General features: G+C 54.5%; 3 protein-coding genes across 3 annotated transcripts; 2 read left to right on the top strand and 1 right to left on the bottom strand.

Moving 5' to 3' along the window:
• Positions 1 to 1,072: 1,072 nt before the first annotated feature.
• Positions 1,073 to 2,485, top strand: INS49_012608 (uncharacterized protein; the record flags this gene model as incomplete). Its single annotated transcript, XM_043173311.1, has 1 exon — positions 1,073 to 2,485. The coding sequence occupies one exon, from the start codon at positions 1,073 to 1,075 to the stop codon at positions 2,483 to 2,485; it is 1,413 nt and encodes a 470-aa protein (XP_043022608.1).
• Positions 2,486 to 3,289: 804 nt separating this feature from the next.
• INS49_012607 (uncharacterized protein) lies at positions 3,290 to 6,898 on the bottom strand (the record flags this gene model as incomplete). Its single annotated transcript, XM_043173310.1, has 5 exons — positions 3,290 to 4,503; positions 4,577 to 4,609; positions 5,084 to 5,101; positions 5,996 to 6,650; positions 6,710 to 6,898. 5 exons carry the CDS (start codon positions 6,896 to 6,898, stop codon positions 3,290 to 3,292), a joined length of 2,109 nt encoding a protein of 702 aa, XP_043022607.1.
• Positions 6,899 to 9,197: 2,299 nt separating this feature from the next.
• Positions 9,198 to 11,907, top strand: INS49_012606 (uncharacterized protein; the record flags this gene model as incomplete). Its single annotated transcript, XM_043173309.1, has 2 exons — positions 9,198 to 10,774; positions 10,875 to 11,907. The coding sequence occupies 2 exons, from the start codon at positions 9,198 to 9,200 to the stop codon at positions 11,905 to 11,907; spliced, it is 2,610 nt and encodes an 869-aa protein (XP_043022606.1).
• Between the last annotated feature and the right edge of the window lie 2,276 nt (positions 11,908 to 14,183).

Genomic DNA, 14,183 nt, shown 5'->3' with positions numbered 1-14,183 from the left:
TTCTTCCTGTCGCACTTGGAGCCTCGACCACCGCCCGACGCCGCAGGTCCACGAAAATTTGACAAATGGTCGACCATGAAACTGCCAATGCTGAGGCAGCTACTGTGCGCCTAATGTAGTGTAAGCACTTCAAGCAGTGTGGTGTGCTGGCCGATTGCCGGGATCCCGAAAGCTTGGCGGCCCTGATTTGGGGTAAAATTGTATACGAACAAGCGAGAGGAGCACATATGGTGATGGGCCACAGATATTTACTGGGCAGGGGAGGCCTGTCGCGACTCGCCGTACATGGCCGTAAATGGCCGAAGATGGTACCAAAGGCAATAACCTGAGAATGAGATCTTGGTGCCGCGCCCCCCTTCTTGGAACCCCATCGCCCCCGTGGAAACCCCTGTCGTCCGTCATGCTGTCACAAGCGCTTGCCGTTCAGTCCTTGAGATATCCACATTTTACGATGGGACCTCCACGGAGCTCCAGCCTCCAGCGCTCCAGCGCTCTAGCCGTCTGATGAACCATTCAGTCGGTCAATCACTCACTTATTCCGTCAGTCTCCTACCTGCCTGCCTGCCTGCCTGCCTGCGTAGCCGGTCTGCTGGCTATCAGTGAGCTCCTTCCCGCCTGGCCGAAATTCCACCAGCTGGAGGAAAGGAAAGAGCCAAGCATCTCACCCACAACTGCCACAGCGAAAGCACCGTACCGTACAAAACCGTACCTGACCGTACGGTGCTTCTATAGCAGTAGAGCCACACATCACACATCAGACAGCAGCAAGGGTCCCCCCCATTCACCGTTATCCACCGCCACGGCAACGCGGTCTGGAACTCTCGTCGCTGTCCTGGACCCTCTCAAATTCTGGCATCACTCGGCCAGCATCACCATCGCCACCAACCGGAAATAGGCCTTTTATTGCCAACAACATAGCATCTCAACTTCATCTTTCAAGTAACCGACGACACCAGTCCATCGTCACCCTGACAGCCCTAATACAGCAGGCTCGCGGGCTGAAGCCCGAAAGATCAGGAGCTGTTTGATACTCGCCCTCCACCACATCCGCCTCCTGCTTGTTCACCCAGCAATGGCGCCCTTGAGGGTCTGGGGGCTGCTTCTCGTCAGCCTCGGGTCATTCGCTCGTGCTGCGGATAAGGATGAGGATACCACCTCGTCCGGATCTTCGTCCTCATCCTCTGAGGAGTCTGGCATTATCATCCTCACGGGCACTCATACGATACCTCCAGACAGGCCCACGCCCTCGTTTGATTCGAGCACTATCACTCTCGCCACAACCACTCTAACTGGATCCGACCTGGATACCACCACTGATAATGCCACAGAGTCGGAGTCTGGGTCTGGAACTGTCACCTTCCTCACCGGATCCATCACAGGAACGGTTTCGGGCACAGCAACGCGCCCTGGCAACTTCTCTGTCACCCCGTCATCAACTTCCACGGCCCCAACTGTGGTCAACACCCAGCCCTGCAACAACTATGTAGAGTTGTGCGACCGCAAATACAGCAACATCACCATGGTGGGATGCCACAACTCGCCCTTCGTGAGGCCTGGAAACCTCGCCTCCAACCAGGCCTTGGATGTGACGCAGCAGCTCAACGATGGTGTGAGGTTTCTCCAGGGTCAGATGCACTGGAATGCCAACGACAGCGTCCCCCACTTCTGCCATACCACGTGCGACATCTTCGACGGAGGCCCCATCACAGACTGGCTCACGAAAGTCAAGAACTGGGTCGCTGCCAACCGTTTTGACGTTGTTACAGTCCTGCTCGAGAACGGCAATTACTCGACGCCGGACTTGTACGTGGACCACATCAACTCGACGGGCATCCTGGACTACGTTTATACTCCGCCCTACCAGCCCATGAACTTGACCACCTGGCCCACCCTGGCCGAGATGATCATCTTCAACACCCGCGTGGTCCTTCTGTTGGATTATATGGCCAACCAGACGGCCTACCCGTGGTGGATTGATCAGTTCAGCAACATGTGGGAGACTCCCTTCGACCCGGTGGACCAGAACTTCCCCTGCGTCTCTCAGCGGCCTGACAACCTGCCCCTTGAGCAAGCCAAGAATATGATGTACCTCACCAACCACAACCTCAACGCGGAAGTGTCCATATTGGGCCAATCAATCCTTGTTCCGGACGTGTCCCAGCTCAATCTGACCAACAACTACACCGGCTTCGGCAGTCTCGGCCTCGCCGCCAACAACTGCCGTTCCACGTACGATCGGCCGCCCACTGTGCTGAACGTGGATTACTACAACTTTGGTGGCGCAGAGGACTCTGGCGCCGTCTTCCAGGTCGCGGCGGCCATGAACAACGTCACGTACCGCGGCGGCTGCTGCGGCAAGGCCTCTACGAGCGACTCGCCGCAGGGACCGGGGCCCATGTTTTGGTACGAGGCGAGGAAGAACGACCGGCGGTCCGTGGCGGTGTTCATGCTCGCCTGGGTCACCTGGATGCTGCTGGTCTGGTAGCGCTTGGGCCAGACGAGGAACCGGGGAGATTACTGTGATTTGATGCCGCGGAGGGACTGGTGGTGATGTTGCCTTCCGCTGTAGGAGTAAAGGGGGAGGAAGACCCGGCTACTTTGGCTTGAGGAATCATCTGACTTTTCTAGAATACTCTTTCATTGCAAGGCGTTATGGTCGATCTTGGGGGTATAGACCGTTTGTGGGAATGAGCATTGCGGTTGCGAACGGTGGTAGAGTCACTCCTTTAGGAGAGCACCAAGGCTCGAAGGCCTATGTAGAAAATAGTATGATTGGAAACGGCCATGGCTAGAGTTACTTTTGTAAAGATTTAATTCATTGACTCTACGAGACTGTCTATCCCTGTGGCAAGCACACGGACGGAACTGGCTGTTTGCTGGCTATGCCATCAGCACTCCGAGTCGAGCCTTTTATCCCCAATGAGGCCGGTGTGCACCCAAACGTATGAAGGTCTCTCTCTCCTCTTAGTTATGTCATTCCTCGTGACTTCATATCTGTCTGCCAAGCTCTCAAATTTGTCGTCTCGTCTTGGTCAGCCAGTGGGTGTTGCGTTTCGTCGGCTTTTGACCTTGCTCCGCCGCATGAGCCCATGACCTCCGATGCCTTGTTCTCGTCTCTACTTGTGGCCTAATGACAGCCCGAATGATATTCACCCAAGGCACGTCTCGCCTGTGTCATCGATATGGTCCGTACTTCCCTCTGGGGCTCGCACTCGCCGTTTGTGTCATCCTCGTCCTCGGCTCGCCGCTTGCGTGCACTATGTCACGTATCCAATGCCGTTTCCCACCACTACTGGTGACCCAGATTGTTGCCATTGTATTCTTCGTTCTCAAAGTTGTCGAGGTTCTCGTCATAGCCTTCGACAAAGTCTTCCATAGATTCTGTGGATTCGTTCCAACCCTTTTCAATGGCCGCCGCCGCCTCCTGTCGAGCCTCTACAAGATCAAAAAGTACCGTATTGTCCTTTCCGAACTGATAGACGAGATTCTCCACGCTTTCCCAGCTCAAGACCGGTACTTTTGTGCTGCTAAGGCCGGCCCGAGGACCAGGACTCTGGCGGACTTTCCAGTCCTCAATGTCGTCAGCCAGCTTTCCAATCGTGATATTGTAACTGCCCCCGAAGTCCAGCAGCGTCTTCTTGTCGCCTGGGAGTCCGACCGGGATGTAGTTGTCCTTGATCAGCCACAGGGCTTTGAAAGCGGACGCAAGATCCACCACGACGATGTAGGGCGTGACGATGACTCCATCACCACCTGCGTTTCTGGAGACACACAGTCGGCCCAGCGGCAACACAAAAGTAGACCCATAGGTGGCCCCGGCCTCGGGCTCGGATCCGGTAGCTTCTTCGCGAGAAGAATCTTCACTCTCATCACCGGCGGCACTACCGTCAGTATCGGACTTGGCCGCGGAGCCACTGCCATCATCATCGACGAAGATGACCCGACGGATCTGGGTTACAACCTGCCGATCGACAGGCGGCTCTGCGGGGATCTCATTCATCCGGCGATAAATGTCACGCACGACTTTTGTAGCTGCCTCAATAACAAATTTATTGCGATCGCCATTATAGGTTCGGGCGTTCTTCTCCAGGAGGCTGACATGTCTCCGGAAGTCCGCCATGGTTGCGTATATTTTGTGACGGAGAATGTGTTGCATGGTTTTTAGGTCAATGGGTTCTGCGACCAGCTCCATGTAGTTATCCCAGATTCCTGGGTGCAAATCCCACACTGGTTTATGAAACTCAAATGCATCTTTCGTATGACTGACTGCTCGCACCATTCTCATGAGCGCATCATTCTGGTACGCAGTGATGTTCTCAGCTAAGAGAGCGCGGTCGCCGAGCATGCGTACGGGGCCCTGTGAGAATTCCATTGGGTAATTGCCAGCCCAGTTGCTGTAGGCCAGCTGTCCAGCGAGGATCGAGAAAACTCGACCGTCTTCGGCAGTGACCAGCGGAATTATGCTCTCATTGCTGTGAGCGGCGGTAAGCTCACTGAGTGCCGCTGGTTGAGGACTTGTTAGTATTTGCTCCACAATGCTCTTGTCGGTTAGCTGAAGGCTTATGAGTTGCTTCACTAGCGCTCGACTGTCGTAAGGTTCGCTCGCGTGCTTGGGTTTGTTGCTGTTAGTTTTGCTTGTGTTGCTGCTGAACTCTGACTCTGTACAGTTTCGGATCTGGAGCTGAGTTTGCTTCTGACCATTTTCGACTGGGTTGCTCATGACGTGAACTTGGAACGGCTGGCATAAATCGACGGACTTGAGTATGGCATTGATATCGTCGAAAGAGACGATATTGCCGTTGGGAGTGGACAATCCTTGTTGAGAGCCTGACATGTTGGCTGCTTTATTTTTTGAGGTTATCAAGGACTAAGGGCGTTCCCACTGAAAGATGGCTTCCTGCCTCATGGATGGCTCTGGTAATCTTGATGAGAGCTGGAGGATGTGAAATGAAAGCAAATACGGCGAGAAGGTGAGGACGAAAGACCAACAAGGCAGCAAGATACGGTCTGTATGCTTGAGTGATCAAGGAGGGAAACGTTGAAGAAGGAACGATTTTGGGACGGGGAAGATGGAGAAAAGCACCTCGAAAAGCAGCAATGTCTAGCCAAGTTAGAAACTTGTCAATTAACATGACCGGATGGGGGATGGAGGGCGAGAGAGTGGGAGAGAGCAAGTCAACAACTCCGCAGGAGCAGAACGATAGGTAAGGAAGAGGATGGTATCAAAAAGCCGAAGATCCAGACATAAAGTTAGGAGATGGGGCACGGTGCTTTGGGGATAGAGATGAAGAACTGGGTGTGATTCCATGGGCAGTCATTTCCTCTTCTGTTGCCGAATTTGTCAAGGCTGGTCAGGCGTAATGAAGCGTGCTGATGAGGAAGTCGCTTGTCTAAGATTGAACACACACCTTCTTTCAATAGAGACTGGTTCGGATGTGAGTGTAGTAGTGTTAGACTTCATGTTGGCATTTTGAAGTAGGGCTTCCAACCTGCATCCGAATCCATTCGAAGCGCGAAGAAACAATTACGGAAAGAGGAGCCCCTTCTCAAACCGCCCACAAGTCCACTAATGTGTCTTGAAGGGTGAGGAATCAAGGGAAGCTCAGAGCATTTGACAGTTCAGTACACTGGTGTCTTGATCCAGAGCAGACGCTCATGAAAGGATAGCCTGAATTTCCGACGTTGACAGCCATCTTCGACAGGGGGAACACATCGTCCCGTCCAAGTCCGGCTGCTGCTGTGCCCGCGGTATTAAATCCAACGTATGCAGGCACATGATTCCACATCCAAATCCCACCCACAGCTTCTCCTCATCCTGGTATCAACCATCGTGCTCTTCACCTTCTGAAAATCGACGCGGCCAAGCTCGCCTTCAACGCAGCCCACCTCCGCCTCACGGACCCGGCCATGGTTCCACTTCCATCTGTTTGCCCATCATCATCAGTATCGTCCGCATCATGGTCAAAGTCAGAAATGTCCCACTCAGACAACCCACCAGATCCTTGCGCCGACAAGTACTTCTGCGACGACGCCGCCTGCCTCTCCTTCCGGCTCTTGAGCACCTCGCTACACAGGGACGGGAAGATGGCATCCACTTGCTCGCCCGTACGTGACGAAACTTCCAAAAAGCTCACGCTGGCACCGGCCGCGATACCCGAAGGGCCGAAGAACTCCTCTGCAGCAATTTGGCCCTCCAGCCAGGACACCTCGCGCAGGGAGTCGGGCACGTCTCGCTTTGCTCCGATGAGCAGGAAATGGTAGGGCCTTGTGTTGTGCGTCGCGTCGCTGGTTTCTCTTGTGGTTAATGAGCCGGGCAGGTGGAGTCCACTCTTCTTCTTGGTCGGGGTGGCCGCGGTCCTGCCTGGGTGGATCGAGCTGCAAATAGAATTCGCTATTGACTTGAGAAAAGTGAGGGATGCTGGGTCGGTGATGTCGTACACCAGTACCGCCGCATCCGTGATAGCCAAGGCCTGTGAGAGATGTTCAGGCAACGACAGGTGTTCCACGGGGAGCTCGAGCGCGTCGACGGTGTACAGATTTGACTCGACGTGCTTGCCCTCATTTGACTCGATGGTGATGTTGCGTCGGCAACCGTTGATGTTGCTTGACGAGGCCAGACTCGCAGGGTCGGGGAAGACACCGGTGCAAAACTGCCCGCGATGAATGAGCTGAAAGTACCCTCGACTATTCGACTCGAAACTTTGCTTACCTTCTTCAAGATTGACGTCTTGCCTACACCCTTGGCCCCAATCACCAAAATACGGAACTCACCGACGGGCTTTGGCGCGCGGAGGCCTAGCATCCAGCTTGCTCGATTGTCCTCGGGGTTCTTCTCCTGCCACTTCAGGACTGCCCGGAGGTACTTGGCCTCGTCATCTGAGAAGATCATTGAAGCCATGCTCAATCGAAAGACACCTCAGGGTTAATAAAGGGAGGTCACGAGGTGCTGTGATACGGTCGTAGGAGTTTGCGAGGTCGGCTTATTGGGGGAGTTGTGGGAGATGGAGAATCAGAGGTGGAAGCCTTCCAATGAAGTTGAGCCGAACCAGAGATAGCACCATGGGCCCCTGCAATCGTAGAAGTGGAAGCCCGAGAGCTTCACTGGCCAGCACGGTGGTCTAGTCAATCGACCAGCACCAGTACATGCCGGTCTCGTTTGCAAGGACCCCTCCTAGGTAGACACAGCGTGTGCGAAAATCTCGGTCCTCCATTATTTCGATTCCCTTCCGTTCGGAGTCACCGTACCATGCATAGGATGTCCAGAAACCCTTTGGTCACATGTTCTCAAATACCGAAGGTAACACGGCAGCTTCCTGGGGATAGCATGCTCGTCGCAATACGGGAGAAGACAGAGAGTATGCAGAATGCAAAGCGAGATAGATTAACTACCTCCATTGTCCAACAACCTTGAAGTACAACAGGACATTTACACCGGTGTCAGGGAAACAGACCCGGGAATCTCATTAACTGGACAGCCTGATGACAGCAAAGCTGCACACCGGATCACGACATCAACACCACGTCATGCTTCCGTCCGTTCCCCTGATACGAACCAAGGTACCGAGCTTCGACGCAGAGATGAAAGGGATAGCGAGTCGGGTCAAAATCGAACCATGGCATCTGAGACAGCGCATGCAGCGGCCCAGGAAATCGGAAGTGCTTTAGAGAGGCTCAGTGTATACAATCAGGAAGCAGACATGAAGCTGTTGATGCTCCGAAGTGAGACAGTTGCTTTCGAGTTGTCAGGCGTGGGGAGGAGCCAAGCAGCACCCGCCTCTCTGGTCCTCCGGGGAAGGTGCGGTCCGTCTGTTACCTACCTAGGTAGCTCCCGAGCACCCATTGGCTGCTGATAATTAGTACCTAGGTAGTGGGTGATTCTCCAAGAGAACACCTGCAAAAACGGATGGTACACCGATACATCGCCAGCACTAAACCAATACCCATACCCAATTCACACACCCAGCACCCACACACCCAGCACCCACACACTCAGCACCTATACACTTAATACCCTATTAAGTAAATAAGTATTAGGTGTATATGTGTTAGGCGTGGAAGTAAGTAAATAGGCTTAGGTGATGAGCTCTGATTAGGTGTAGCTATGGCGTAAGTGATGTACCGGTGTACCATCCGTGTTTATAGGCGCGAATATCCGTTCTCTTCTCCAATGGTTCGCCCGAAATGGCTGTCATGCATAAGCCACTAAGCGCTTAAACTTCCCATCTGCTCCAATTTTCCAACAAGCGAGGTAGGGTCCCAGGCTTCCCTTTGTCGCGACGAGCAGCTGACATGTTGACAGGCTTCCTGTGGTATCGTCTGGCACCCTTGATGGGTTTCATCGCGAGGAGTGATGGGCAGGTCACCAAGCCAGGGCCACGAAACTGTCGCGTCTGGCGAGTGATCGTTACACAGAAACTGCCGTGCCACCACACCCACCCGCCAGAAGCAGACATGTCCAACGCCAATTCGGACACTATCTTGGTCAAGGTTGCCATGAATACGCCCTCATTTGGCTAGCACCTGCAGAAGAGCCTCTGCTGGTGCGACAAGGACGGCTTGCAATGGGCAAAATACACTCCTTGCGTCTCGTGCCCCCAGTCTCAACGCCATGCGCTGAATGAGAAGGACGAAGGTGTTTGCTTGGTGGCTGTAGAATTTGCGCTGCGGAATCGAAGATGCCCTTCGCTCTCGCCTTTGCTCTTTCACCGTCTCCTTCTCGTTTCCTGGGGACGCTGCATGCCTGTCTTGGCGTCTATGATCTTCTTGTCGGCAATCTGGTCACGACCCAGTTAGCAACGTGGCGTAAGCGCCCGAGACCGATTTCCTTTGGGTGTCATACCCACCTGCGCAGTTAGCGCGGGCGTTGGCTGTTGATCGGGGTTCAGCCGCATCGGAGCCTGTCAGTACGGTCTCAACCCCCGATCTTACATCTTTCCCGGTGTCGATTCTTTGTTAGCAAAGTCTCTCCCACTCTTCTACCCTCTCTTGTCGTCTGTCTGTCTGTCTGTCTTGTCCGGTTCATAATCTGGTCACTTTTTTGGTTTTTGGTTTATCACTTCCATCTTCATTTTTTTTTAATTCGCTTTAGCACTAGAAGATGACAGAAAGAAGTACCCGACTTGGCTCAACCCACCTCAACTGCCCCGTTGTGCTGAAAACAAAGATAAGCGCTCTCTGAGCGTCTTGGAATGACAACCATGGCTCAGTCCAGAAACCCTTCACCCCAGCCCCGGCCGGACAACCCGCAGGGCAACAACCACGATTCTCCAGACTTGAGATTTAGCTCCCGCATCGAGAGTTTCAGTGATATCGCGAACTTGGAATTTGGGGGCTACTGTTACGATGGAGCCAGTCTCCCCATGGGTCGCAGCCCGTCGTCATCTCCCTCAATTCGAGGGCGAGAATCCTTAGTCTCGCTGTCAACGCAGCAGTCCGGGAGCATTCCAGGTATCGCCAGATCGCATAAAGGACCATGTTCCGAACCAACCGAAGGAAATATATACCACCACATCGGAGGTCCTACCGTGGATCGAAGCAAGAGCACAGGGAGAGCGGACTTTGGGCAGCACGGCACTGCAGATATCGCCATGACCCATATCCTAGAAGATAGGGAGCGTATAGATATCACCTTAGTTCCTGCTGCTGCGGCCATAGATGAAGCAGCGCCGTCAGTATCAACACCTACATATACTCATTTCGAAATGTCGATATGGCAAGAACAAGAGAAAGCAGGGAAACTATCAAATGGTCTCGGCGTGGGGCTGAAGCCGGCGAGGACGATTCGAGAGACAGACCTCTTACTATCTAACAGCCGGAATGCTACCCATAGGCTTTCACGAACAGTATCTCTCTCCCGACGAAAGACAACATTGAGTCGTACTGCTACCCGGAAGGCACTTGGACAAGGTGCAGCAGACAGAGCTGGCCAAGCTGTCCAAGTGATTATCGAGGACTCGGATTCTGACGGCCAGGAGGATGATCATCTGCGCCCTAACGACTCGACTACCCGCCCAAATCGGTCGGTCGGAGATACAATTCCACTCGAAAAGCCAGCTGACACGCGGAGTACAGCGTCCAGGACCAAGCCCCACAGAACGGAAACTTTCTTTCCGTACCCAGACTGGAAGCCCTTCTCAATGCGTTGGCCGTATCTCACGGTGTTGATCTTGCTCTCGGTCACCCTTGCCGGCCTAACGGAAGCACTCTACCAGTCATCGGCCAAAACACCCTTGGTGTCATTCAACACGCCGCAGCAGATCAAACCCGGAACGTACTTTGTGATCAAGTTTCTTCCGACAATTGTGGCAGTCATATATGGTGTGATGTGGCAGATGACTGATCTTGAAGTGAGGAGACTGGAGGCTTACTATCAATTATCGAAGGAAGATGGCGCGACGGCGGCAGAGACACTGAATGTGGATTACATCACCAGCCTCAGTTTCCTCAGGCCGTTACATGCGTATCGGCTGCGCCATTACGCAGTAACGGTATCCTCAATAGCTTCGCTATTCGCGGTGTCGGCTGTGCCCACGCTGACCTCCGCGTGCATAATTCTCACCCCAGACCGCGAAACGAGAACCCAAAACCCAGATGGAAACAAGAAGATTCTGATCGATCCGACGTGGTCACGTGTACTGGAAGTGGTGCTTTTTCTCATCGCCCTGATGGGCGCTGTGCTCCTCTACCAGCTTGGATCACGGCGGTCTGGCCTCCTCGCCGACGTCAAGGGAATAGCTGGCCTAGCAGCGATGGCGAACGTCTCTCACATCCTCATGTAAGTATGGAACCATCCCTGCTCCGATGCGTAGTTCTGCGAAATTATCTCCAAAAAGCCATCGCTTGAGACTTTGTAGCATATAGCTCACAAGGAGTAGGGACTTCAAAGACATGGATCTGGCAACGCACAAGGACATCCACCATAAATTGGCTGATAAGAGATACATCCTTCGGAACTCGTCTCTCGCACCTCTTCCAGCCGGGGAGAACGGCCACTCGACCGCAATTGCCACCGCCCCAGGCGCCGGTCGCCTGAGGGGCAGCTCCGAGCACAAGTTCCACCTCTCGCTCAACCCACAACCTCTCATTCTACGCGCGGCAGGCTGCGTCCCTTTTATCACAGGTATCCTGCTGTTCACTGCCCTGCTACCCATCTTCCTGTTCACGCCCGCGGGCTACCTCACGGACAAGGCGCCGTGGGTGGCCACCGCATTAGCCGTCTGCGTCAAACTCACGTGGGGCGCGGTCGACACAAATGTGAGAATGCTGGAGCCATTCTTCATCCTTTACAAGCGGCACGCGGCGCCCAAGACACTGGCCCTGGACTACACCGCTATGCCATTTGCGTGGGTAGCGCTGCGGGCGCTAGCAAACGGGCACTGGCTCGTCTTTGCCGTGGGATTTGGAACGGTCATGACCGAGGTCCTGACAGTATTGGTGGCGAGCCTCGCGGCGGTGGAGGGCAAGGATTTTGCGCGGATGATCAAGGACGGCGGCGGGATCGTGGGCGGCATCAGTGCCGGCCAGGAGACGGCCAACTCGTTCTGGATAACCCTCAGCCTAGCCATGTTCATCTTACTGTACATGGGGACCGTGGTCACGATCGTATTCGTGCGACGGCGGAAGCCTTTCCTGCCGCGGCAGCCAAATACCATTGCCAGCGTGCTGGCTTTTATCCACCAGAGCAAGATGCTGTGGAGCTTCGTCGGTACGGAGAAGCTGGGCAACCGGGAGATCGTCGACTTCCTCGAGGAAGTGGGTCAGACATATGGGCTAGGCTGGTTTGAAGGGCGAGACGGCATGGAGCATTGTGGGATTGATCAGGAGGAGCTCAAGACTTCTTACCGCCATGGCTTGGACAACAGCCGGAGCAACAAGCCGTGGATTGAGAGCTTCAGCGAGTGGTTGTGATAGGACTGCCCGATGTCTGCAGGATCTCGAGTTGACCACAGTATAATGATGCTCAAACCTTGCTGACGATAGAATCATCGTGTATCGGGAATTCAGAAAATGTGCTTTGCGACTTGCTGAACCATGCAAATGCCTTGGCAGTCACATCAATACAATGGACGCTTGTACAGGAAACTAGGAAATTCCGAAAGCTCCAGGCTTGCACTTGCAAGACAGACTTTTGCTTCCCTGTTTTGAGATCTCGAATCTATCGGCGACATCCGGCTGGGTACTCTCCATCTCTCACCCATGCAGGCTGTAAAGACCGGCCTACTGAGGATGATTACCATGTGCAGGAAGAAAACCGGGATGGCCTGAAGAACCACCCACGGGGAGCAGACTCAGCTTTGTGGACAACGATATTTGACAGGTGGAGGATAAAGTGGCCGGAATCCATAATGCTAAGCTTTTCGCCTACCGCCAGTGGTAATGTGTCAGCGATCGTGTGGATTAGACAGGAGTTCCCGAATGCCATTCTCGCGAAGCTGGCAGTTCCAGATCGCCCCGGCGGCACAGGCGGGTGGGGTGGAGGCCCCCCGGGGCGGCCGGGACGGAGAGGATTTGAAATGTGTGACGGGAGCGTGCCGCAGGCCAAGCAAGCCCAGCAAGGGGCTCTGTGCGAGTTGAGGCAGTTGGCGTCGGACGGAGCAGGAGAGCCGAAGAGCCAGGCGCACATGGGGCGTCCGGGGTTGAGACCGGGTGGGCAGTTGCCCAAAAAGATCGCGCAGTCTGGCTGGTCTGGCAGTGCAGCATTCCGTAGCAGGGCAGGGCGATCGATCGGCGCGTCACGTAAATGAAAGGGATGCCCACAAATTCCCCGAAGAAAAGGTGGGATTCGCTGCGTATACGTGTAAACCTCCTCTGTGACAGAAGTGTGCCTGCGAAGAGAGAGCCGGAGGGCTGTGTCTGGATGCATTGATTAGTGCTGGGGTACTGCTGAATCTCAGGGCCTAGGGTTTTAGATCGCCAGGGAGAACATGTGAAGTTTGGCTGTGGGTCGTAGCGATGGTGTTTGGCGTTGGGCCCCACTGCCGGCGGGTTCTGATCTGAAAATAAATCCAGAGATTGGATCTTCAAGGAGAGAGCCCCGGATTTCACAAGAAGGAGAAATTGATAAACAGGAGATGGGCGTAAACAGCCACGAAACTTTGACGCACGGCGAGAATCCTCTCGTTCCGTGAAGGCGGACTGCTGTTCAGAATCTTGGATCCAGGTTTCCAGTAGGATAAGCAGCGGGTGCCGTGTTGCGAGTGTTGCACCTGCACCGGGCTGGGTTTCGTGAGACTGGGTGGCGTCGCAGAGTGGTGGCCCACGAGTCGGAAAATATCGCCCAGGTCCACATGAGCCACGACGCACACCATCACGCCAGCAGCCTCGTGCTGGTGAACGAACTCGTGAGCTGAGGGGCCGACGGTCGTTGGTCACATCGACCGAACGCACCCAATTAATTCACACATCACGAGGATCTGCCGCGTCGAAACAGCTTGCTGATCTGAATCCGGAATCCGCAGAACTATGACGACACATCGAGGGCTGCAGGTAGGTAGGGTGGCAGGCAAGGCATGCATGCGCTGTCTTGCTTGTGTCAAGATCTGAGCACGGAGATCTAGCGTGCCCAAACTTTGAGAGTTAGCATTCGAGATTGATGGAGCCCGAGCTTGTGTCGGATGAAGATCCCCCAGGCTTAAGCGTAAGGAGCATCGACTACCTCCGCCTCAGTCATGTAGGCTTGTTATTTGCCCGCGCGTTTTGCAATGATGAGAGTCATGAGCTTACCCAAAAGCCGCCCTTCCCAAGGGATTGGCAATGGGCATGGCAGTCACGACAGCGATTTTGCGGTTGGGATGAGCGTGGCTGTGCAGGTTGGCTGCAAAAATCCAAGACACGGAGTGCGTCAGGCCAAGGAACACGCGGGTCTGGCTTCTGTGACACCAGGGAGCCGAGACGTAGGCGTACAGTGCTGCGGCATGGGTACACGTAGCCTGCGTTCGTAACGGTGCTGGGAATGTCATTGGCGCGAGCGTGGCGCCCTCGAGAGTGAGCCGCCAGTACGGTCGGCTTGCTCGAGAGGCCTGGACCCTGAAGGGAGTGGTGAGTGAGGTCAGAAGCAGGCCTGCTTGGATGGATCTCTTTGGCTGTGGTTGTCTGCCAGGTGCAGACTCAGGGAGGGCAGGCCGGGTAAAGCCAGGCTAGAGTTATTATTATCTTCCCGTCTGGTCTCTGTGGTTGAGACCGTT

Source organism: Diaporthe citri (assembly GCF_014595645.1).
Source record: "Diaporthe citri strain NFHF-8-4 chromosome Unknown scaffold_6, whole genome shotgun sequence".
In the NCBI taxonomy this organism is placed as follows: Eukaryota; Fungi; Ascomycota; class Sordariomycetes; order Diaporthales; family Diaporthaceae; genus Diaporthe; species Diaporthe citri.
This window is presented reverse-complemented; position numbering and strand designations above follow the sequence as displayed.